At 27.0% G+C, this 24602-nt stretch overlaps 1 protein-coding gene across 1 annotated transcript in view; it reads right to left on the reverse strand.

Annotated features, from left to right (window-relative positions):
- The window catches only part of Polr3A (RNA polymerase III subunit A), a 116565-nt gene that overhangs the window by 46703 nt on the left and 45260 nt on the right, over nucleotides 1-24602 (reverse strand). Inside the window, exons 18-27 of the mRNA XM_067277302.1 lie at nucleotides 21376-21511; nucleotides 18840-19004; nucleotides 17180-17264; nucleotides 11750-11837; nucleotides 10302-10413; nucleotides 9026-9139; nucleotides 8701-8796; nucleotides 4348-4409; nucleotides 3912-4067; nucleotides 540-661 (exon numbers count right to left, since the gene is read on the reverse strand). Of these exons, the coding sequence (XP_067133403.1) occupies nucleotides 540-661; nucleotides 3912-4067; nucleotides 4348-4409; nucleotides 8701-8796; nucleotides 9026-9139; nucleotides 10302-10413; nucleotides 11750-11837; nucleotides 17180-17264; nucleotides 18840-19004; nucleotides 21376-21511 (1136 nt within the window). The remainder of the gene's footprint in view (nucleotides 1-539; nucleotides 662-3911; nucleotides 4068-4347; nucleotides 4410-8700; nucleotides 8797-9025; nucleotides 9140-10301; nucleotides 10414-11749; nucleotides 11838-17179; nucleotides 17265-18839; nucleotides 19005-21375; nucleotides 21512-24602) is intronic.

A 24602-nucleotide genomic window follows, 5' to 3' on the forward strand; every position in this document is an offset into this window, starting at 1 on the left:
ATGAATCCTGTTAAATAAAATATAATGAACATATGATATTAACTTAATTTATTACCATCCGCACAATATTTTTACTCGTTGTTGTCTATAAAATACAGTTATTATTTTTAACTGTAAAAAATAAACAGAATGTTTATACAAAATGTTTAGGTTGTTCACACCATGATATATTTTCTACAGATTCTTACAAAAAATTTTTTTGTTTTATTACTTGTTTTAGATTAAATTATGTTTTATAGAATCAACTATACCAGAACAAAATCAAATTATCAATAAATTATATTTTAAAAAATTAATATTTGAAGTTTTAACAATTAACACAAGTAACTAATTTGGTGATTTAATAGATTTAAAATTCAATTAGTTAGATAAAAATTAAATTAACTATAACAATCAAATGTAACAAGCAAATTCAAATGACTAATGATTACAATAAAAAAATACTGATAAATATAAAATATATAAAAATTATCATTATAATATTTAGTAATGATTTCTTTCAGATTCATAAAAATAACAAATATATGTAATGACATTACTTCAATTCTTCTTTGAAAACATCTCCACATAATTTGTAACTTTTACTTTCTAAAATTTCAGTTGCTAAACGTTGAACCATTCTTTCATCTAGTGGAGCTTCCTCGGGGCTTGGGTATCTAGCCTGTAAAGAAAAATATTTTCATATTAAAAAAAAATAGAAATTATGATACCAAACAATAAAAATTTCCATCATTTTACTGGTAATTTTTTAATAAATTCAATAAAATCTTAATCATTTGTTGTAATTTGATGATGCTTGTTCTCTTGTTACATAAAACTTTTCAGTTAATTTACTGTTAAACTGAAAGCTATTTCTATAAAAGTTACTCACATTTTAATAAATAAAACTTATTTTTTTAACCACCATTATCAATATATTATATATATTGATAATGGTGGCTTCATTCACTGAAGAAAGGGATTCAGAAGAAAGGGAAAGGTTGTAACTAAAACCCTTGCTTATGGCCACTGTTTGGTCCTGCTTCCAGTGCCCCTTGCTTCTTTTTGCTCCCATAGGTTTACTCACTGGGATGGGTGAAAATGTAGTTTATTGTATGTAGAAATTTATAAATTCTAAAATTGATTTTTTATTTTTTACCAAATAGTGCATTTAATTAAAGGTTTTAGACATTATTAAGATTAGTGGAAGAAATAGGTTGACACTGTCAGGCAGCTTGCTTATATTCAATTGTAACATAGATAGTAAAGCAAGTTGCAGATGTTTTAGCTTAAGTCCAGTATGAAGAAAGTATAATTTCTTTATTAAATGTAATAAAATTTTATAATTTTGTTTATTATTATTATTATTATTATTATTACTACCATGTATATTTTCAAAACCATTTAAAAAATGAATAAGACATTAATATTTGTAAGATTTATCTAACAATACTTTAGCATGCAGTTTTAATTAAAAGATCTTTCTGCATAAATTACTAAAAACACAATTTTAACAAATGCAACATTTTTATTAAATTAGCCATAAAATAATGCAAAAATACACATAAAAGGTACTTTTTCCTAGCTATTTAGACTTCTCACTTTTAAATCAAACAAAAAGAACTTTTCAAAGAATAATGTTTCAATTTAAAGTTTAAATACCAGCAACATGAAAACTTTAACATCTTGTTGCTTGTATTTAAACTTAATATTAATATAAATTTTGAAAACATTCAAGGAGCATGGGGATTCCCAGCCCTCCAGAGATCTTTGGTATTATGAAGTCCTTCAGAGCCTAGTTACACTGCTGCATGTTAGCATATATTCATCAGCAACTATAGTGTGGACCAGTGATTCCCAAATTTTTTGAATCACTGCCCTTTGCTTCCATAAACTTACACCCAATGTCCCCAACCCATTTTTTCCTTGTGAGAAAGGCCTGGATATATTCTTAGAAAAGGTTTCTATGACCCTCATACTTTGCGTCCTTACTGTACATTGTTGTCAACATCTGGAAACCATTAAATACAAAGTTTCTTCTTATCTGTTTTAACAGAGGAAAGGGAAAGGTTGTCAGTAACTATAACCCTTGCCTATGGCCACTGTTTGGTCCTGCTTCCAGTGCCCCTTGCTTCTTTTTGCTCCCATAGATTTACTCCCTGGGATGGGTGCTACTACAGGCCCCTGGGGGCAATAGTGCCCTCTTTGGAAACCACTGATGTAGACAGTCCTTATGACACTACAGTTACTGGTGACTTTTGTATTTTGTGTGACTTTTCTCATTTCACTTAGAAGTCATTGTTAAGGATAAATGTAAGAAAGATATAAGTTATCTTTCAATAGGAACCATAGCATTCTTCAATTTCTTTTTATAAATCTAAGTGTTCTTTATTTCTAAAACTTCTCCACTAACCATCTCCACTGACTTCTTGTCTTCTAAAATTGTTTATTTCTCAATGCATTTTAATATACAAAGAATTTAAGCATCAGTGAAATAGTGTAAACACAATTCCATATTTAATATATTTCTAATTCAAGTTTCAAATAGCTCAATAGTGCTTTGGAAACATGGAAAGAATATAGTTAGTGTTCAGGATATACTATTGAGGTATCATTATGCATTGTTGGTCGGTCCAGCAAAATTGGACCAACAAAGGCTTTGGAACCAAGTATGTCAGGAAAATGGTGATCAACCTGTAACATATTAATGCAAATAAAATGACAATTATATGTACTTGTGCATACAAGATTAACAATTAAGCTCTGTATTCATATATATTAACATTGTATAAATATACAGAAATCAATTTAACTGGCAAATTAACCAAATTATAGAATGGTTTTAAAATGAATTATTAAAGTAATAATGTTACATTCTGTACTATATATACATACATACATACAAGTAAAGGTTTCACTGGATGGTGAAAGATCTGATTTAATTAAGTAATTTAGGAACATTTATAAAATAAATTAAATGCAGATAGTATGAAATACAAACTCACTTTCCTAATGACAAAATTTACAATTTTTTTGTAAAGCTGTTTTCTGTATAGTATGTAGAAAAATACTTTACAAATTTTACTACATTCCATTCATCATAAGATTTTAGATGAAATAAATTTAATTATACCCCATATGTAATATTCTTGTCTTCATTAATAACAGTTTTTATTACTTATTTTATTTATATATTTCAACTATTAACAGGGAAACTAACTGTAATATATTAATAAAACAATAAAAAAATCAAATAAAAAATAAATATAATCATTTAATTAAATATAATCGTTCTCCTTTAGGGAGGACAGTCCTTCTTTTGTAAGTTCTGTCCTCCTCAAAAAGTGTCCTCCTACATGTCCTCCTTTTCAATATTTGAAGACTAATCTGTAAATCTCTGTATTCAATCGATTGCAAGCCAATCCATTGCATGTGATATGACATGATGTGTTTGTATTTGACATGACGATTCATCAAGGCTCGGTACAGTGCACGAAGATGCAATTGAGATGCATGTGCTCAGCAAGAGAAACAAGAGAGAACACTGCACACAAGTGGCTTTATTTACTTCTTACCAAAACACGACATGACATATATGCATGCAGTAGAGATTATTATAGTGTATTATTGTTGCAATGAATAAAATGTTTCTTTTATTTACAATATTTTTCCTTCAATTTATTTCTGTCCTCCTTTTCATTGTAAAAAAGTTGGTCACTTAATTTTATACAAACTTAAAATTAAAATGAATCATTTTCAGATAATAAAAATTAGTTTCTACATTTATTATTTCAGAATATATAGCTTTTAGAATTTTTTTTATACACTGCAATTAATTAGTTGTTGTAATATTAAATAATAGTTTTAAAAAATTTTAATATTTATTTTAAAAAACTATAACCTGAATAAAAAATTAAATGATGAAAACTTACTTTTACTAATTCTAAAACACGTCGAAAATCTACAGGTTTGTCCTTTCCTTCCATAGCAGCTGGATCAAGACCATCCCCACCATAAACAAACTGTACAATATCGCCAATAGAATTTCGAACTGTCATATCATAGTGGGAGCATAAATCTTCTAATGACTGTAATTTAATTTATCAAATGTAGTATGAAGTAATTGATAATATAATACTAGTACAAATAAATATAGCATTTTAAAATTTTTATCTATAGGAATCAATTCCTGGTTAGATTAAATTCTATTTGTAAATAGATTTGATAAAGTTTAAATAATCTGTTTCTTGAGTCTATGACTATAATTGTCTCATAGATAAAAATTGAAAAATTGTAAATTATGAAATTTTTGTAAAATAAAACTATAAATTTTGTAAAACAAAATTTAGTTTATAACATCTTCCTTACTTTTACAAGACGTCTCTGCATATATCCTGTTTCTGCTGTCTTTACTGCTGTATCAACCAATCCTAATTAATGTTTTAAAATACACACATTATTAGAATAAAGTAATTACAGTGTTTCCAAACTACATAAGTAGAATCCCACTATATGCAACCAATATGTTTCAAGACCTTTTGCATAAGCAGAAGTTCACATAAAATAGCAAACTCTACTAATTATTAAGTATTTCCTATATTAACTTGCCAAATAAATATTATATTAAAAATAAATAGCATAATACTGTAAATCATAATAAATTTTAAAGATGTTTTAGAAACAGACATATTTCTTTTCTCACTAAATATAAAAGTTTAATTTTTTTTCCTCTAAAGTAGGCACTTTGCAGCTTTTCTTTGGCTTGTCTGAACTACCAGCATCACTACCTTGCATTTTGAATCCAAGTAATTGGCATAAATAAAACTCAAAAAAGCATTGATATCATGCAGACAAGAAATGTTACAAGTGAAAACTCCACACAAAGAGGAATTCAAGTGCCAGTGTTTAAAGCAAAACAAAGAAACAAAGTGCACTCAGCAGAAAGAGACTACAGACTTACTATACCACCTAATGCTTATTGAGGAAAAATTGTTTATTGAATAAATGTTTTCAGTCTGTTAACATATGCTATTTTCAGGTTTTGAATTCAAATTTTAACTCAAACATTTAAAACCGGACTTCAATACCTGAAGATGTGTAAGGAACTGAGTCCGAACGTTATTTTTATTTTATTATTATTTCTGTTTTATTATCTTTTGTTTGGGGCTTATGTTTATTTAGGACGAAGGTTCCCCACCACTCTCTTGTTAGTAATGAAAAATGAAGATAAAACAACTCACGGAGAAATAAGCGCAGTAGGAAACATCTTGCGCACTTGCGCTGCCTGGCGGAAGTAACAGTCCACAGAGAAAAAAAAATGGAGGGGGAGTCCCCACAATCACTAGTAGAGAAATACTTGATAAACCGTCTTAAACATCCCAGAAAATTATGATAAATATTTTGTAAACAGTTTATAAGCTTTGTCGGAAACTTAAAGCTGCCAGAACAGAAAGTTGATGTTAGCAACTAAGTATGTAAATAAGAGGAGTAACCCAGCTCAAGTGTGACGTCACCTCACAGTATAAAACCCGTACGTTAACCGAAGAAGGAGAGGTGAGTTCCAAACCGAGGTGAATTCCAAATCGAGGCGACTGTGAGAGCGAGGTAGATTCGAAAGCGAAGTATTTTCTGATAGAAGTCCAGATTGATAATTGGACGATCCAAGGTGTTAAAGAGGAGTTCGATTGACGATTTGACGATATCGAAAGGATTGAGGAAATAGTTTTCTTCGTATAGTGAGGTGACGGATAGACGTTTAATTAGTAAGAGATTTTGTTCATAGTTTCTAAGTATTTGATTTGTCGAATTTCAAAGGGGAATTACTATTAAGTTAAGCTAAGTAGCTAAGTTTATTGTCGGGTTGACTTGTTGATTTTCGTTAATAAATTTTGTTTGGAATTATTGATATTTGTACGTAGTACGTTCTAGTTGCTAATTAAATATATTTGAACTTTTGATCTGACTTGATATTTGTCGTTATTATTACTAATTTTTCGGTGCACGCTTAAAAGCCCAGGCCTGGCAAACTAATCTTGAATCCGCGTAAAGTACCCGTTAGGTTAACGGAAGTTTCACCGACCGTAATTATAGTCAGTTTCCTAAGATACTAAAATTAAGTACTTTACAGATGGCCTATATTAACAGGTTGAAAACATTTGTTCAATGCAGTTTTTTTCTCAGCAAGTATTAGATGATATAAGATTGTACAAAGAAATAAGTCATAGTAATGCATTTCCAAAATGAAAATGATCATGACTGAGTGAGAGGATGTCAGACTACGTGCACTTTTAAAAAGTGGTGTGGATTAGCATGCAATTATGAATTTTTATTTTATGTATTTTTTGTTTTTACTGTCACAACTAGGTGCATACACAACAGTTTTATTTTTTGCTCACCAATTGTGTAAATCTGAAATCTCGTGCTGAGCCTGCATATGGTAAGTTCCTACCATAATCATAATGAAAGGATCTTTAATTATTTTAATACAATTATGCACTTTACATAAATAATAAGTAAATACAATATACAAATACACAACTGTATAATAATATAATATTATATAATTATAATAATACTTGGTAACAAATGAAGTGGCATTACAAAATATGCTACTTTCATTTAATATTATAATCAAATATATATGTAAGTTGGTATATAATATAAATAAAATTTTTCTTTTTAAAGGAATGGACAGTTTAATTCTAAAAATTTTAATGAGAAGCTAGAATGTGAAACAATTCATGCCTATAATCAAAAATCATTCAAGATCAAATTTTTAGGATTTTTTAAGTTTTTCCACATTAAAATAACTGGAATTATAAACAGGTAAATGATTTCTATCCTATCCAGATAAAGGTTTCTTATTATATAACAGCTTAATTATTAAACTTAAATTAACACAGTACATTAATAGAGCTATTTGTTGATTGAGACAGTTGTTTATTTGGAACAAATCTTAAAAAACAAATCAAGAAAATAATCAAAATTTGTTGAGTTTTTTATTATATGACAGTCACTGTTTATTCACTCAGTAACAAACACAATGTATTCCAAAACTGCAGTGATTTCTATTAGCAGTAGCTAGCACTAGAAAAACCAATCCAAAAATGAAGCATAAAGTACAGGCATTAATAGTCTTCAATCAATTATTCTTTATAACAACAGAACAGGATGTGCATGTCTTTAATCCAATACTAAAAATGAAGAAAAATTTGCTAAGAGCTGTCACAAAGATTTGAAATATGCTGAACAACAGAAATCCATAAAACTGCCCAACTTATTTCATTTTTGTGCAGTTGACATCTACTGGTAAAACAGGCATGCTTTATTGTGCTCGCTAAACAGTTCCAAGCTACAAACAAACAAACAATGTTTTAGTTAAAGAAAACAACATATCATGTAAATGTGTTATACTGTTCAAACATGTCAGAAAGTGATAAACAGAAGCTTTTAGTTATTAGGAAAAATACTAAAATTCAATGCTTTAATGAGCTCAAGATGAACAATTTAGTAAATTTGTATTAACTTATATGATACTAATAACAATACATAGATAATTTCTGAAATTTTTAAGAAATGGCTAATGAATTGGATGTGAAGATCCAGAAAAATAAAAAATTCTGCTGAAAGCTGAGATCAAATTAAAGTCCAAGTAGTATAATTGACAATGCAAAGGCATAGTAAACAGAAGTTGCAGGTTTAAATCCAGCTTTGAATCAATTTTTTCTTCTAGAATATTCTGAATTAACTAACTTATTTCTAATTGCTAAATTTAATACTGGATAGACAATGGCTTGCACCTTACTCTAAATTACATAGAATCTTTAAAAATTAATATATTATAGTGCAATTAAAATCCAACAGCATCTTATGATTATTAATATATGTTAGAATTAGTTTTTTTCTGTATTTATATTGTTTATTTTGAAGATAAAATCTCAAAAATATTTAAACATTAGAGTAAATTATTAATGATTTCTGAAAGATTAAATTTTTATTTTTTATATCTAAAAGAAATTATTTTATTTCTGAAGATATTACTTAATTCCTAATAAATAAAAAATGTTTAATGTAAAAGCTTTAAATTAAACTTAATCAAATGTGACTTCAATTTATAAACTTTATTCTAGATGAAATTATTTAGATTTACAGTAGAGAGTCATTAATCAGAATCGCTGGTAATCGGAACTATTTTCAGTTGGACTGTGTCGTGCTGAATCGAACGTTTTTGATACTAGATTTACTTCTAAAGTATAATTTTCATGTTTTTATATTCTTCAATATATTTATTTTGTTTGTACAAAATGAAGAAATAATTTTTAACGATACTATAGCCTCGATTATTATTATAAAAATTTTTGTTAGGCTTAAAATCGACGAAAATTCAACGCGAAGCGACACGCAACAAAGAAAAATTTGAACATCGGACAGGTTAATGTATTTTTTCGTACATAATCGGTAATCGAACAAATCACTAATCTGAACAACCCCAGTCCCCAATTGATTCCAATTAACGACTCTCTACTGTATAATGAAAATTTTTTAGCTTTTATTTACAAATAAGTTTTTATAAATGTGATGAATAATTTTAACTGTATTTAAGAAAAGCAGAGAATAGAAAATAATAATAATTGCACTTATATAATTATTTATAAATGTGAATAAATAATAATGAAAAATCACTAATATTTACTACATTTAACAGTAATTAGTATATCATACCTTCTCTTCCTCCCATTGTATGAAAAAAAAATTCTGTTGGTGTTAAACCACTATAAAAACTATTTTGAACAAAACCTTTTGCAGCTGGTGATTTTGCTGAAATTAATAAAATCTTTAATTAATATACATATAATTTCAAATAAAATAATCTCAATAATTATGAAATTCAATGTTATAAAGATAGTATCATCAGTTTATCTCGTTAAATATTATAAGCTTTATCTGATCAAGATCTGTTAATCATTATACATTAAGTAATTCCCTACCATAAAATTTGGAGTGATTTTCATAGTGTTTCTTGTAATATAAAAATATTATTACTTACAGTGACGATCAAAATGTGGCAAAGAACGATCTTCAAACCCATTTGGAACACGATGTCCACTTATGGCCTGTTGTCCTACACATGCAATCATTTGACTGATGTTAATAAATGATCCTGCATAAAAAAACAATATTGTAATTTATGTTTTATTGGTAAACTTAATATAAAAGTTAATGAGATTAAAAAAATCATAATGATTGTGTAATTTTAAAATAAAATCATTATTTTAATCAGAAATGAAGATGTAATGTCAATAATATAAATTTGATTTGATAAATGTAGGTTATTATTCTTAATCTATCTTTTGAAATTTGTCTATTACTATAAATAATAATTGTCTAATTTTAAAAATAAGCTAAATAAAGATTTTTTAATTAATGAAGTAAGTTAACATATTTTTAATAATAAACCTATAAAAATAATTTTTAAATCTATCCTATCATGTATTTCAGTAAATCCTTTGTAATTTATTTTATCTTTATAAATTAAATTTATTTTAGAAGCATATAACTTGATACCATTAATCTAATTTTATTTCATAAATTCTGTTTTTACTTATCAGTCATGTCCTGATTATTACAAAATATTTCTTAAAATGTATACATTCTCACCAAAAATAACTTTGAATTATGGAGCTATTGATGAATTTAAAATTTAAATAGAACACTAAAGAAGCATCTTCTATAAAAATAAGTAAATAGAATTTAATCCTATGCTAAAAAAACTAAATACAGTAGAGTCTTGCTAATCTGGCCTCTTAATTATCTAGCATACCCTCCAATGTAATCACCTATGTGCTTCTGTTTTCATGAAAATGACAATCATATCACACATGTACAGTATTTGTGTACAGTGTTGCATGAAAGCATGATGTATTATTTGCCTGTCTGCTTCCAAACAGAGTCAGTGAAGAATAGTGACATTATTCACTTTCTTTTAATTCATACATTCTCAGTAATCCAGCATATCCTTCTGTGCAAGGAATGGCTAGATTAGTAAGAGTCTAATGTATGTTAATGTAATTTGTAATTCCATATTTTGAATTAAATCTTATAAGAATAATTTTCTAGAATATAAAAAATATAATTCACACCCATGTGAAATAAATTCTATAATAAAATGTTTTATTTCAAAGTACATAAATTTTTTTATACAGAATTCAATTTAAAGTACCAAAAATAATCTATCTTATAAATAACTAAACATATAAAATATATTTTCGGAATAAAAAAATTTATCAAATTAGTTACTTATTTAAATTTTATGAATAACAAACCTTTAGATCCACAAAGAGCCATAATCAATGGACTGTTACTTTTTGGTAATTCCTTCAGACAAGATTTACCAGCATGATCTCGAATCACTGATAATTCTTTTAAAATTACAGCCTAAAATATTTCATTAATTAATTATTTTTAACCAAAAATATTTTTTTACTAATTAAATTATAGATATATTGTAGTTAAAGTATAAATTTCACAATAAGTAAAAATCCAAAAATCTGAATATTCAATAAAAAAAAATATTACAGAACAAATGCAATCATTACTTAAGATACTGCATTTATTGTCTGTTTAATTAAGAAATGTTATTGTTGTTATTTTTAAGCTTTATGACTTCTTATTAGTTGTTGTTTATTGTTTAGTTATAATTATATACATATATATATATATACGTTATATAAATATATATATATATAACAATTGTCATTTTAGTCAAAATGTGTTTTTAAATATTTTATTTGAAACATATTTAATGTCATAAATATTTGATTTCTTGATTTTTTGATGTCATAAATATCAACATATGCAACTACTGTATTTTCTTTCATAGACTTTGAATTCTAACTTGATAATGGTGCTAAAAGTTGCTGAAAACATTTATTATGAGCTTGTATATTGTTATATATAGTGTACATTTTTGATTTCATGACAGTTAGTACAGGTATTAATTTTATTGATGTTGCAGTTTATATTGTAATTTTTTCTATTAAATATTATAAATAGCTTTTATGAAACAGAAATTTGGAATGTAATACTAAATATTTGATTTTTCTACTTCCTTTATAAATATTGTAAAATTAATGTACTTCTTTTCATTTTCACCTGAACATATATCTAACTAATCTAAATTACATCATCTATAACTCAAAAGTACACTTTTTAAAATTTTGTTTAATGAGATGAAATTAATAATCACTTATGTATTAATATTACATTTGATTTCATTTATTACATATACAGTAGAGAGTCGTTTATCTGAACACCGGTTATCCGAAATGTCAGTTATCCGAACACTTTCCAGTCGGACTGTGTTGTGCTGAATCAAACTTTTTTGATACTAGATTTACTTCTAAAGTATAATTTTTATGTTTTTATATTTTTCAATATATTTATTTTGTTTGTACAAAATAAAGAAATAATTTTTAACGCTACAATAGCCTTGATTATTATTATAAAAATTTTCGTTAGGCTTAAAATCGACAAAAATTCAACACGAAGCGACACGCAACAAAAAATAATTTCAACATTGGACAGGTTAATATATTTTTTCGTACATAATCAGTTATCCGAACAACTCCAGTCCCCAATTGATTCAGATAAATGACTCTCTACTGTAATAATAAATTAGTATATTATTGTATCAGAATAATATACACATATTTAAGTTTAAATTTAAAAATAAACAATGTTTATAAAACTAAAAATTATTATTATTATATACCTCTAAAGTTTCTTCTTCTGTACATCCTGGCTGTGCTTGTAATTTGCCTTCTTTTAAATTTTGAATGTATTCATCACATTTAGTATAACTTTAAAAAAAATCTTATTTTTAAATTCTTTAAATATAATACACACTAAAAATTTATTGAACTTATTATTTAAAATATTTTAAGTAATTTTTTTGGGTCAAAAAATTTTAAATTGAGATTTGTAAATATAATAATTTATATTAACCATAACACTTATAAATAATTGTGAATTATTATTTTTTAATATAAAATTTTGTATTAGGATACAAATAACAAAGAATAAGCAAATATTATATATAATATTATACATTATTATTATTATTATATATAATAATATTACATTATAAATAACCAGATAATACATTGTATATTTACAACTGATCAAATGTGATATTAATAATGTCCTATTACAACATTAAACTCATAGAATGGAAAACAATTTAAGAAGTATGATCTCTTGCACTTGTTTTCCAATGCAAGAGATCATATTCGTGGATTGGTCTATTTAAAGAAAACACTTCACTACCCTTAGAAGTAAATTCAGATTTCAGATATATATATTAACAATTTTCTATTTATATACCAAAAAGACTAATAAAACATATAGTAGTAATTAGGTAATTACAGGTAGGCCTACTCCTCACAACCTACCTGCTTAACGACCACTCACACTTACGACCAATTGAGTTTTGACCTGCAATTCAGGTAATCCCCTTTCTCAGCTTGATTGTTGGTCAGTGGCGAATGGTGACATGTGCACTAAGCGTACTATAATAGGCTTGCACTTACTAAATAGTTTTATAGTACTATAATAGGCTAATAGTGTACTATAATAGTCTTTTTATGAATAAATTTGAAGTTTGTTGCATAATTTGTATAATTTTACAACGATCTTATATTCCCGGCGCAAGCTCCTCGCTTATCGACCAATTTGTTTAACGACGTAGTCGTCAGAACGGAACTCGGTCGTAAAGTGAGGAGTACCTGTATAAAATAATTAATTTATCTTTGTATTAGTTCATCTGTTTCATAATATTAAAAGATAATTGTAAATCTTAAATGCATTCTTTAATAGCTTTATATAAAAAAATGCCTTAAAAATTTTGACAAATCAAATAAAACATTTTAACGACTTTAATTTTGCATTCATAGCACTATATTCACCACATAATTTTGTCCAATTACATTAAACATTAATTTTTTCATCAGTAGTAATTCAAGAATATTTTTATTAAGTAAAAAAATGTTTTCAAATATAAATTGAAATTGTTAAATAGAACACTGACAAAAAATAAGATTTTTCAAAGTCAAAAAGTACAATGTTTAATTCAGATATATCTATAATAAAAATATTACAAGATCTTTTTATGTTCAAAATAAGTTTCTGATACGCACTTGCAGCATCCACTCAAGTATTTGTGTTGAACTGGACAAAAAACAAATTGCCGCCTCTTAAATTTATTTAGAGAGAAACATGTAGTAAAAAATTAACAATCAAGTAGTACTAAACAGTAAAATTTAAAATGTATCTGTACCTAGATGCATTTTTAATGATATTACAAAAATGTGTTATTGTACAATCAAACAAAAAATTTATATCCTATAAAAATTAAACAAAAGTACATCAACTATACTAAAATCAAAAGAAACTTTTTTCTCACTTTTAGTTCTGCAAACTTTTTATTAACTCTTTTAAGTTTACTTGATTGGCAGTTTCATGTGCAATTGCCGAAATGACCAAACTATTAAGATGATTTTACGTGGTAGTGGAACGTAAAAAGTTTTAAATTAATTTTTATTTAGAGAAACTCCTTTTCCCACTAGCTACAGTTATTGGTATGATCGGCAGTATTCTTAAGGTAAACACTAAGGCTTGAGACAAAATTAAACATTGTTGCTTATGATTTCCTTTTTGCCCAAAAGCCCTCTTTTATGGTTTTCTTCAGAATGCAAATATTTTCTTAGCTTTTCGGCAAAAATAATAAATAAGAAATGTAAATTGCATGGTAATTTTAGCCACAGAAGAAAATTGACAAATATAAATTTCGATTAATTAAGTATTTAACTTATAAATACTTAATTATAAGTTGTCTCATTCACAACCAAAATGCCGCCCTTTAGATTTGTCACCCCAGACAAATGTCCGGGTTGTCTGCCCTAGACTGAGCCCTGACACTTGGCACATGATATAACATGGGTGTAAGAGTACAAAGTTCTGTGTTTATCAAATTATATTAAAAATCAAAACTAAAAATTAGTCAAAATAGAATTTAAATCCAAATCAATGATATGGTTGATAGCAAATAATGAAGAGAATACAGAACATGGAGGTCAGAGAGGAGTATTGCTAGACACTGTTTCTTGAGAACAAATAACAACAACATAAAACTGAATGAATCATTTTTGAAACAAAACAGGTTTGATAATTAGATACAGAAAATGGTATCCAATAATTAATAATTTATAATCTTTAAAAGTTTACCTTATTAAAAAAAAAATTATGTAACATAGCTAAGTAAAAATGACTAAAGTTTACTCAAAAGACAAATAAATACAGATCATTATATAAATCCATTTTTAAAAAATATTATAAAAATGTGAATTATGTTAAAAGAACTAATGTCATACAAAGGCCAATAATTTCAGCATTAAATAGTTAATTTAGTTGAATTGCTATGGTAATCTGAAGGAGTACTATTTGATGTGTACATAAAAACCATTGAAATTCAAAGCTAAAAAGCAAAATGTTAAAGCTGAAAAACCAAACTAATATTTAATTGAATTGCAACACAAAACTTACACACAAAAAGCATGACATCAAAATTGGGTTCCAATCTCATACCCCATGCTGCAAGCAATACCACATTCTATTGACCTGCACTTATTGGATCCCAAAATTAGTTCAATTTCAAATTTCAAATCTTTAAGACCTTTTTTATATATTTAATCATAAATCTCTACACAAAATAACAAAAAACATAATTCTTATATTATTGTTAATTGTCTACTTGGACTTTACTTATTAATAGGACTTTATACTGGTGTTTAAAGATTGGCACAGTAATGAGAAAGTAAAAGATATTTATATCATAGGTCAGATAAAAAATTAGATTTAATGGAAAAAAAAGAAATTGTGTATTCATTCAATTGCAACTGTGATCCGGTCAAAACTTATATAGGAGAAACAAAAAGGAAATTAAGCACAAGAATAAAAGAGCACATACGTGCAATAAGGGGTAATTATGCAAATTCTGCAGTCGCAGAACACTGCAATAGTTATGGGTGCCAAATCAACAAAAATACTATAAAAATTAAGAAAAAATAATCAAATAATTAAAAACGTCAATTATACGAACATTTAAACATAAAGAAAGAAAGAAAGAAAGAAACAGAATAAACAATAATTTGGGTCGTATAATCCACCAATCCTGGAGCACCATACTTGATGACGTTTATAAAAAAGCATAGTTAATAGCCTCCTTATCATAACGCTGTTGAATGGTGGCAAACAAAACCTTGATGTGAGTTTTTTAAATTTCTTACATGATGTTAGATTTTAATAATTTACAGTCTTTATTTACTATATTTATTTAATTTTAATTATATAGTGAAATGTTTAATTGTAAAACGAGAAATATCCATTTATACTCAGGATTGGAATATGTATTTATAGTAAGTTTTAAAATTGTATTTTATTGTTAAGAAATTTTAAGTTATACAGTAACTTATTTGTTTTGTTGTTGTTACTTTTTAGTGTTTGGTAGTAATACTGCTGATGAGGGGCATGCTAGCCTGAAACACGTATAATATGTGTACAGAAATTATTACTACAGGTGATATAATAAAGAAATTTTGTTCTTTCCTGAACTAACTCTCATTCACTGTGCAATTCTTTAAACACCAGTATAAAGTCCTATTAATAAGTAAAGTCCAAGTAGACAATTAACAATAATATTAGAATTTAAGGACAGTAAGGCTTTTACAATAACATAATTCTTGTTTACAGAATAATAGTTTTATAACCAAGAATGTAATTTTATTATAAATATACAAATAACATTTATTAGATGTAATAATATGAACCATCAAAATCAATTTAAATAAAATAAAAGAAATAATACAATTATTATTTTCTTTTGTTTTATTAAAAATATTTGTTTTATTTATTAAAAATAATATCAGTAAGAGGAAAAACATAAAATGTATGTATTTCTTCAATTCACTAACATAAAAGATCTAAAAATTAAAATTAAACATAAAACCAGAAATAATTAAATCTTTTAAATCATATAAATTTTAAAGTATATTTGTGTGAGATCTGGAAATTTTAAAGGATATTTTGCCTAATTTTTACGAAATTTTAACTTAATTTCTTAATGCGATTGTTAAAATGACCTTGCCAGAAAAAGAGATTAAATGTCATCCTTCTCGTCAACAAGTGTTAAAATAAGTTTATAACACTCTGAGAAAATCAACATTTCCCAGTACAAACATGATCAATCTAACATTGCATGTATCAAAGAGTACAGTTGATGTCCGATTTCACCATCTTCTCATTGTCCCAGGAATACCTATGACCCTACACCTGCCAAATGCTTAGAGTTTGACAACACTGAATCACATGACCATTTTCCCAGGCTGATCCAAATATAAGACCGATACACCCCCCTCGAGAGGGAAGTTTCACCAAAAGATTTTAACTAGTGTACACCGAGGCAATCATGACAAAATATATAATTAGTGCTAACGCTAAAGAAAGAAATCTGAAATTTGTGAGAGGTATGATAGTATCCAAAATTTTGTAAACTCTCTCTCGGTCCCTCAATTTGTATGTGAGAGCTTAGTTAGTTTGGGTACCCTCTCGTTTAAAGATCTGTGACGATAGCTTAACCGAAGTTGTATTTGATTTTATATTTCTGTAATTCTGTAATTTTGTTATTCATTAAATTTTTGATTTTCCTTGTTAATGGTGTCATATATTGCATATGCCTTACAGATGATCCCTCTCTCCCTCCTCCACTCGACCTGATAAACTGATCCCAATACTACAGGATCAAAAAACAAAATGCGCCATTCACTGACCCAGTGAGCAGTTTTAACCAAACCATTGCTGATAAAGGGCAACAGTTTGGTTAAAACTGTTGGTTAAAATGTGAGTAACCAGGGGTAAGGCCGAGATCTTACCCCTGGTTACTCACATTTGCTAAATTTCTTAATGTATGAAATTTTATGGTCAAAATTTGAAAGTTCTGAGAAATGAAAGACATGCATATTATTTTTGTAATCAATGAAAGTGTGTGTTTAAGCAAGTAATAGTTTTTAATTTCAAGAATTGAATAGAGCAATCTTCATTACTTAATTATCATCAACTATATCTGAAAATATTTGAATATTTCATTTACCCAGCATCAAGTAGATTATGTTTTGCTTTTAAAAGTCCAATACCAGGAGTTACATCTCCAATTCCAATTGAAAAACCACGATTTGCTGTAAATGAAAATATTATTGAAATTAATTTTTAAGTATCTCACTTCTACAATTTTAGAATAACCTAAATATAAGTAAATTTTATATAATTTATAAATTGAGAAGTTCTAAAACTCAAATGTGCAAATATAAAATTGATAAATTTAAATTTCTTTGGAAAATAAATAAAATTTTATACTGTAGCTTTATTTTTTTGTCTATTGAAGATAGTAAATATGTTCTGCATATAAGACAAAAAAAATAGTTGCATTTTTATAGATTTTATGCTAAAATATTATATATTCTAAGAAACTTTAATAAATATGCTTTGCGAAAAACTTAAAATTATGGTTCTGTTTTTATTTTTATAAGCCTATAAAATATAGTGCTACAACATCCTTAATGAGATGAGAATCATTAAGTGTTCTTATCTTATTGTAAATAATGACAATGTAATTTTATTTGATTTTCAAGTAAAATCACTTGTGTGTGAAAATTTTTTAGCAACATGACTGACAAGAAAAGACTCAGAAATGTATTTCATGGATTTAGACCAGTGCTGAAAAGCACCAGCATATTCTGAGAGACTAAAATATATCTCTTATAAAGCAATAGGTACCAATTAGCACTTTTTTATTTCAACCAAACTTGAAATACCTCAAATATTTGATTGTTGGCAAGCAGTAGAAGTTGTTGCAAGAGATAGTGCACTCACATATAGAATCTATACTTGATCTAATATTTTCAGCCAAATAATGAACTTACAAACAAGAAGTATAATTAGAAATGTTGTAGGCAAACACAAAGTATAAAATCTATGAGAAATCACTATACTTCTGCAACAACTCTACTGCTTACTGACTAAGAAATGTTCAATGTGTACATATGAAAACTATAGGAATGCTCCTACTTACAAACAATTTGACCATAGGTCTAAAATTTAAAAAATTTATTTTTGCACAGATTCTGAACTGCTCTTGCTGACTGTGGGGTTTTGAAGTCACTCTTTAACAAGTAATAAATAATTAACATAGATTTATATCTATTGTGTATTGTCATTTTTCATTTTCACACAAATTCTGATGTTTCATCACTGCTGGTGAGGTGGTGTCAAAGTTGGTAATATTGGTATAACAGCAGTTTTTGCTATTGTTTGCAATTTTTATAAACTTTTATGATTAGTGCTTCAAAAATGCATCCAAAATGTAATAGTAAATCTAACAGAGAACATAAGTGTTGCTCTATTATCTTGGAAAACTATAAATCTATAAATTATAAAACTGAGTGTCTTAGGTGAAAAAAAACCACATTTGAAAAACACCTGCTATTAAGCAGTAGCAAGTGGGTAAACAAGTATAAGGTATTCTATTAAGCACATTGAAGCATCAAACACCAATAATATGTGATTATTCAGTGCACAAATATACTTTCTAGATTAGTTTTTGACTTATGACAGAACCTCAAAGAACCTAACCTGTTTATAAGGGAGCGTCTTCTTATTATACCAAATTGTTGGAAATGTGCTAAAGGTCAGTGAAATATTTGTTTATGTGTTTCTTTAAAATAAATTAAGAAAATTTGACTATATCAACTTACCAAGAAAATACGAAGTCATTCTTGCTAATCTCCACATAGCATCAGCAGCATATCTTTCTCCATAGTCTCTTAAAAGTATGTAAAATATGTTATTTTTAGATCCAGATCCTAATGTTCCTTTATCCATGGCACCAGCCAATAGCTCACTGTTACGTATCAGAACAACTAGCAAAAGGGAAAAATATATTATTTATGAATAAATTTATATTATATTACCTAAGTGATTTTATATTTTAGGCTAAAATATTAAGCCTAAGGGATCTTGCAATATTTTTAGACTGAATTTAAAAATTCTCAAACAATATTTTATTATGTTTGAAATTCATATATTATCTTAAAAAATTTAATGAGAATCAAGTCCATTAGACCACACTGATAGATATTTTCTTATGTTATTTCAACATGTGTACTTATGCCATTGTTCTTAATTTAAAGTCTCAAGAATAATTTCAATAAATTGAAAAAAAATTTTTTTAATGATTTTCTTGATTATATTTTTCAAGATTGGAAGTGGAGGCTGATGGAGGTGTTACCTCCTCCACTATATACATCAGTACAATACATTTATATGCACAGAAGATGAAATTCTACATTTGTTTATCAGGTTTTGGAATGGATGATGGCAGGGGTGGAGACACCTCCCTAAAACATCACTAAAACACATTATCATAAGAATGTCCTCAAAGTTTCGGTCTTCTATCTTAATTAGAAGTGAATGAAATTTGAGTTCCAAGACTTGAAGACATGATTCAAATCAAGTTAAATTAAAAAGTTTAATAATAATGAAAAAGGTCTTGCACTCAAGAGTGCAACACCACTTTTCTACAGGTGAGAAATCTCAAATAAATATACCAATATTAAATTTAAAAAATCCAGAAATGAGTTGATTAACTTTCCCAGCAATATTTGATGGCACCATCTGTTATGATATTTTATTTTAAAAAACTTATATTTTTAACTATTAAAAATGGCAAAAAAATTAATTTTGAGGATAGGGATGGGTTTTATAAAAATTTGTAAATGCTAATAACAAGTAAAATCATAATTAAGTCCGACTCTACTGAAGATATGTTGCATGATCCACTTGATCTTTCTCACTCCTTAACCTTTAATGAACAAAATTTAATAGCATGAATCCCTCTAAAAGACAAACCTGCAAACTGCAAAACACTCGCTGCAAACTTTCAGAAATTTTTGACAAAAAGCACAGGAGTTATTATATTAAGCTTCAAAGAGGGTGAACAAAATCATGCCCCCCACACACACTAACACAAATACATAAAGAAAAAACTTCTGTATTTTTTTTTGCATTTATCAATGTTTCAAAAGAGTTCAAAAATGTAAGAATCTAGGGAATCATTTTTTGACTGATCACTATACTTTCCCTCTGTTATATATAACAGTTGGGAAAATAATATATAAGTATATGTTATTTCTGTTGTAAATCCATAGCCTTGAACTAAATATTTTTATGTTAATAAATGAGCACAGATGAATTTTCTTTCTAATCACTTAAGCTTTACCTTAGTATTTCTCAACCTTCTAATAGTGGCAACATTTTTCTTGCAGCACTACCACTTTATTATTAGTGTAGTTATTGAGCTTTTCATACTCTTAGTAATACATGTAAGTGTTATGGTACTGCTTAGCACCTACATTTTGCAGCATCCCTAAAATGTCATTGCAATACTCAAATGTGTTACAGCATCCCAGTGGAAAACCACTGCTTTACCTAAAGCAAAGCAGTGGTTTTCAACTGGGCTTTTTTTAAACTAAAAAAATGGGATGATATTACTACATTTCCAAAGAAAAACTTAATAAAATTTTCATTGGGATACAAGAGTATATTTTAAAACTTAACAGGATGAAAGCAGAAGAAAAAGTTAAAAACTATTGATTGTATTTTATATTAAGAAACATTGTGAATGTCAAAGTTATGTTTTACTTGAAAGTTTTAATTATTTTTTCTTTTATACTTACAAATCAACAATGTCATCTAAATAAAAAATATTCCAGCAGCAAAATATCTAAAAGATCAAAGAAAGTGATATGCCAAGAAGATGAAATTAAATTACTAGATTGTTTGCAAAAAACATTTGACAGTTATGGTTACTTGCAAATTAATCATAAATTAATTTGCAGGTAACCATAAAAGTCATCAAGAAGAAAGAAAAATAAATTAGAAATTCAGCAGCAAAATTTCTTCATATGAAAACATATTTTAATCTTCTAATTCTTTATTTTTTCAATATATTTTTCCTTTCCATATTCATGAAAGTTTTACAAAACTTCTATTTTTATTTTCTTATTAGAAGCCTGCAAAAGAACCTTAAACATCACTTTCATTTGTCAAAATATAATTTCATTACATTAACATTGAGAATGATGTACAGACTAAATATGAATTTTAGTATTGATTTATGTAACAGAAGTCAAAAAACCAAAAAAACAATTTTCTGAATAATTATATAATCACAATATAAAATTCATCAAATAAATTGTCAAAAATTATTACTACAATTTTAAAAATACTTACAAGAATCATTTATGCAAAGTTCTTCATTTGATGTATATGATTTTCCTTTAGCACGTAAATTTGCAAGTATTGGATAACATTTACTTGGTCGTAAAATTAAACTGAATATCTGTTTTCCAGTCCACAAAGCAACAGGCTAAAAAATGATCAAATTGAAAGTAATGTTATAAAAATTATTATTATTATTATATAACTACGAAAGAAATTATAGATTATACAACTGCTTCACAATTACTTCAATAATTAATATAAATGATATTGAACAATGCTCCCGTGAAAATCAGATGAACAAATACAGTAAGATCTCAAATTATGCAATCCTATTATCACACTGTAGATATAAATGATAGAATGTGCTACATTAACAGTTTCAATATACAAGGGTAATCCCAAAAGTAAGGTCTCCTATTTTTTTAAAAATACAAAGAAACGTTTATTTTCAATAATGTTTACATCATTTTAAAGCTTGAACATTTATCTATTCTTCTATATAATCACTATTTTGGTTGATGCATTTTTGTAGGCACAGTTGCCATTTTTGTATGCCTATGTCATTACAGCTTGCTGCCATGTTGTGTTAAACTGATTGAAATTCATTGCCAATTGATGGAAGTGTATGGTGAGTCATGAATAGATGTCAAAAATGTCCGCAAGTGGTGTAGGGAGTTTGCAGCTGGTCATACTGAAATTCACAACGAAGAAAGAAGAGAAAGACCATCAATTTCCAATTGTGAAGGTTGAGCAAACCATGCGTGAAAATTGGCAGATCACTCTGGATGATCGCTGCATTTTGGTTCCTGAGGTATCCATTCATAAGATTTTAACAGAAAAGTTGCAATATCGAAAGGTGTGCGCAAGATGGGTTCCATGATATGGTGGCGAACTGGTATGACATGGGCATACAAAAACTGCCACTGCACCTACAAAAATGCATCCAATAACATGCATCCAATGCATCCAAAAATAATATGATTATGTAGAAAAATAGATAAATGTTCAAGCTTTAAAATGATGTAAGCATTATTGAAAATAAACATTTCTTTATATTTCTAAAAAAATATGAGACCTTACTTTTGGGATTAGCCTTGTATAACATTTAACATGAATAAAATATAATTGGTTTAGATAAGCTAAAATTAGAAACAAATAAAGGTTTTTGTGAAAAGGACTTAATTCTTGAAAAGTTCTTGAAAACATAAAGATGAAGAAAGCAAACTGAAGGAAAGAAGAAAACTGAACAGTTAAATAAAAAAAAAAAAAAATAGCTGGTTCAAACACATTGAAAGAGAAAATTGTTACTTTTAATTTAGCTTCAGTTCCACAATTCCATGTTTAAGTTTTAGTTTTTAAATAAAAATCTTGTTGTGAATTAAAATAAAACTTTGTTAAGTAAAGTTTTGTCATCTTATCAGTGACCTTGTGAATGCCATCTAAAACTGTACATCAAGAGAATTGAAAAATTTTCAATTAATTCAATGGAAGGAAATCATAATTACTGATGAAATACGGTATAATACAAAAGAAATCTTACATTTCTGGCATTACATTGTATTGAAAATAATATGTTTATGTTTATGTTAGTAGCAAATTTAAAATATCAAAATTGTTTTCCATATTATGATTATAATTAATAAATCAACTATTTATACTTAATATTCAATTTTCATTTTTTTGGCTATCTTTATATTTCTGTTTTGATCAAAAGTTCAGAAAGACTTATGCAAATAAATTGAAAATAGTGCCAACTTTCAAGATCTGACACATTCCAATGATGAAAAAAAGCACAAAGATTTGAATTTACAAATCTTATATCTTTTCCAAGATTTGTCAAGGTGGCCTATTCAGTAAGAACAAAATAATTCAAGTTTTCACTCATCGGAACATATTTTCTGGAAAAGGTTGATTAGCGAGTCATCCCGGACAAGTTGAGACAGGTGACAGACCCAAAGGAGAGCTACCCATCCAGCTCCGGATTGGTCGACCAACGGATCTAAAAATTAGATATAAGGCAACATGACCATTGGAAGAGGAGAAACAAGCTCAAACTAAGACTATGTTGTTAGAAGAAAGCAAGAAGCATTGCTGTTTATATTGTAAATAGTTGTCAACTTAATCTGAGTTTAAGGATTCATAATATGTTCTTTCTAACAAACCACAAATCCGGAAATTGGACGGCACAATCCGAAATTTACTTGGGATTTGAGGATTCATTGGAGATTCAAAATCTATCTCTAATAAATAAATTATACAAGTAATCAAACTCATGAACATGCTATTTTTATTAAAATTGCCATATAAAAGTTCAAACTTAAAACAAAGTGCTTTATTAGCTTGTTATAAAGCTCATCTTCAGATTATCACATTAAAACAGTATCTTACTAATCATATTCAAATGCAAATGCAGAATTTAAGTTTTTTAACAAATATAATCAAACCTGAGAATAGCACTTCACTGTAAAGTGAAAACAAATTCAACTGATTAACAAACACAAAAGCTAAAAAACAGCTTAAAAATATAAGCTAAATATATGTATTATTCACAATACATTTCACAATTGTTTGTGCTTGATTACTAATTAATGTATATACATACTTTTTAATACATACTATGATTAATTTAGCAATCTCTAAATTGCTAAATTAATCATAGTATCTTATATTGATTAAAATTCAAGCTTCTCTTAAAATTCACGTATTCTTGGCTAAAATAACAGAAAACAAGAAATTTAAAAATGATTATATAATGCAATGATCAAATTTAATAGCAGCAATGATATAGAATATTAATTATTCAACCCTCTCTTTGCCTTTTATATAAAATCTAAGATCAAAATTTATTTATTTTCGGCAGTTTACATTAGAGATTTGACATTTAAAATAATAAATTTGTTTAGTAGAATAGAATTTAATGTGATGATGTACTGAACTTGTACTGAAATTTTAATAAATAAAATAAGAATAAATTAATATAATGTAGTATAATGTCCTCCTAATATCATAAAACTCATAGCTAAATATTTATTTTATTGAAATTACATGAAGAATTAAACAAAATAATATCATAGAATACAAGATATATATCTAACTGCTAATTCACAAACTAAATTTGCAAAAATGATTTTGCTACATTGTTATCTACAAGAGTATGTTCAAGAAAGTTCAAATTTTGTAAAAGTATCATAATTGTTTGATAAAGTTAATCTGAACTTCAACTATTAAAAATCAGA

The sequence above is a fragment of the Centruroides vittatus genome, unplaced genomic scaffold (genome assembly GCF_030686945.1).
Source record: "Centruroides vittatus isolate TY-2023 unplaced genomic scaffold, ASM3068694v2 contig_742, whole genome shotgun sequence".
NCBI classification, from domain to species: Eukaryota; Metazoa; Arthropoda; class Arachnida; order Scorpiones; family Buthidae; genus Centruroides; species Centruroides vittatus.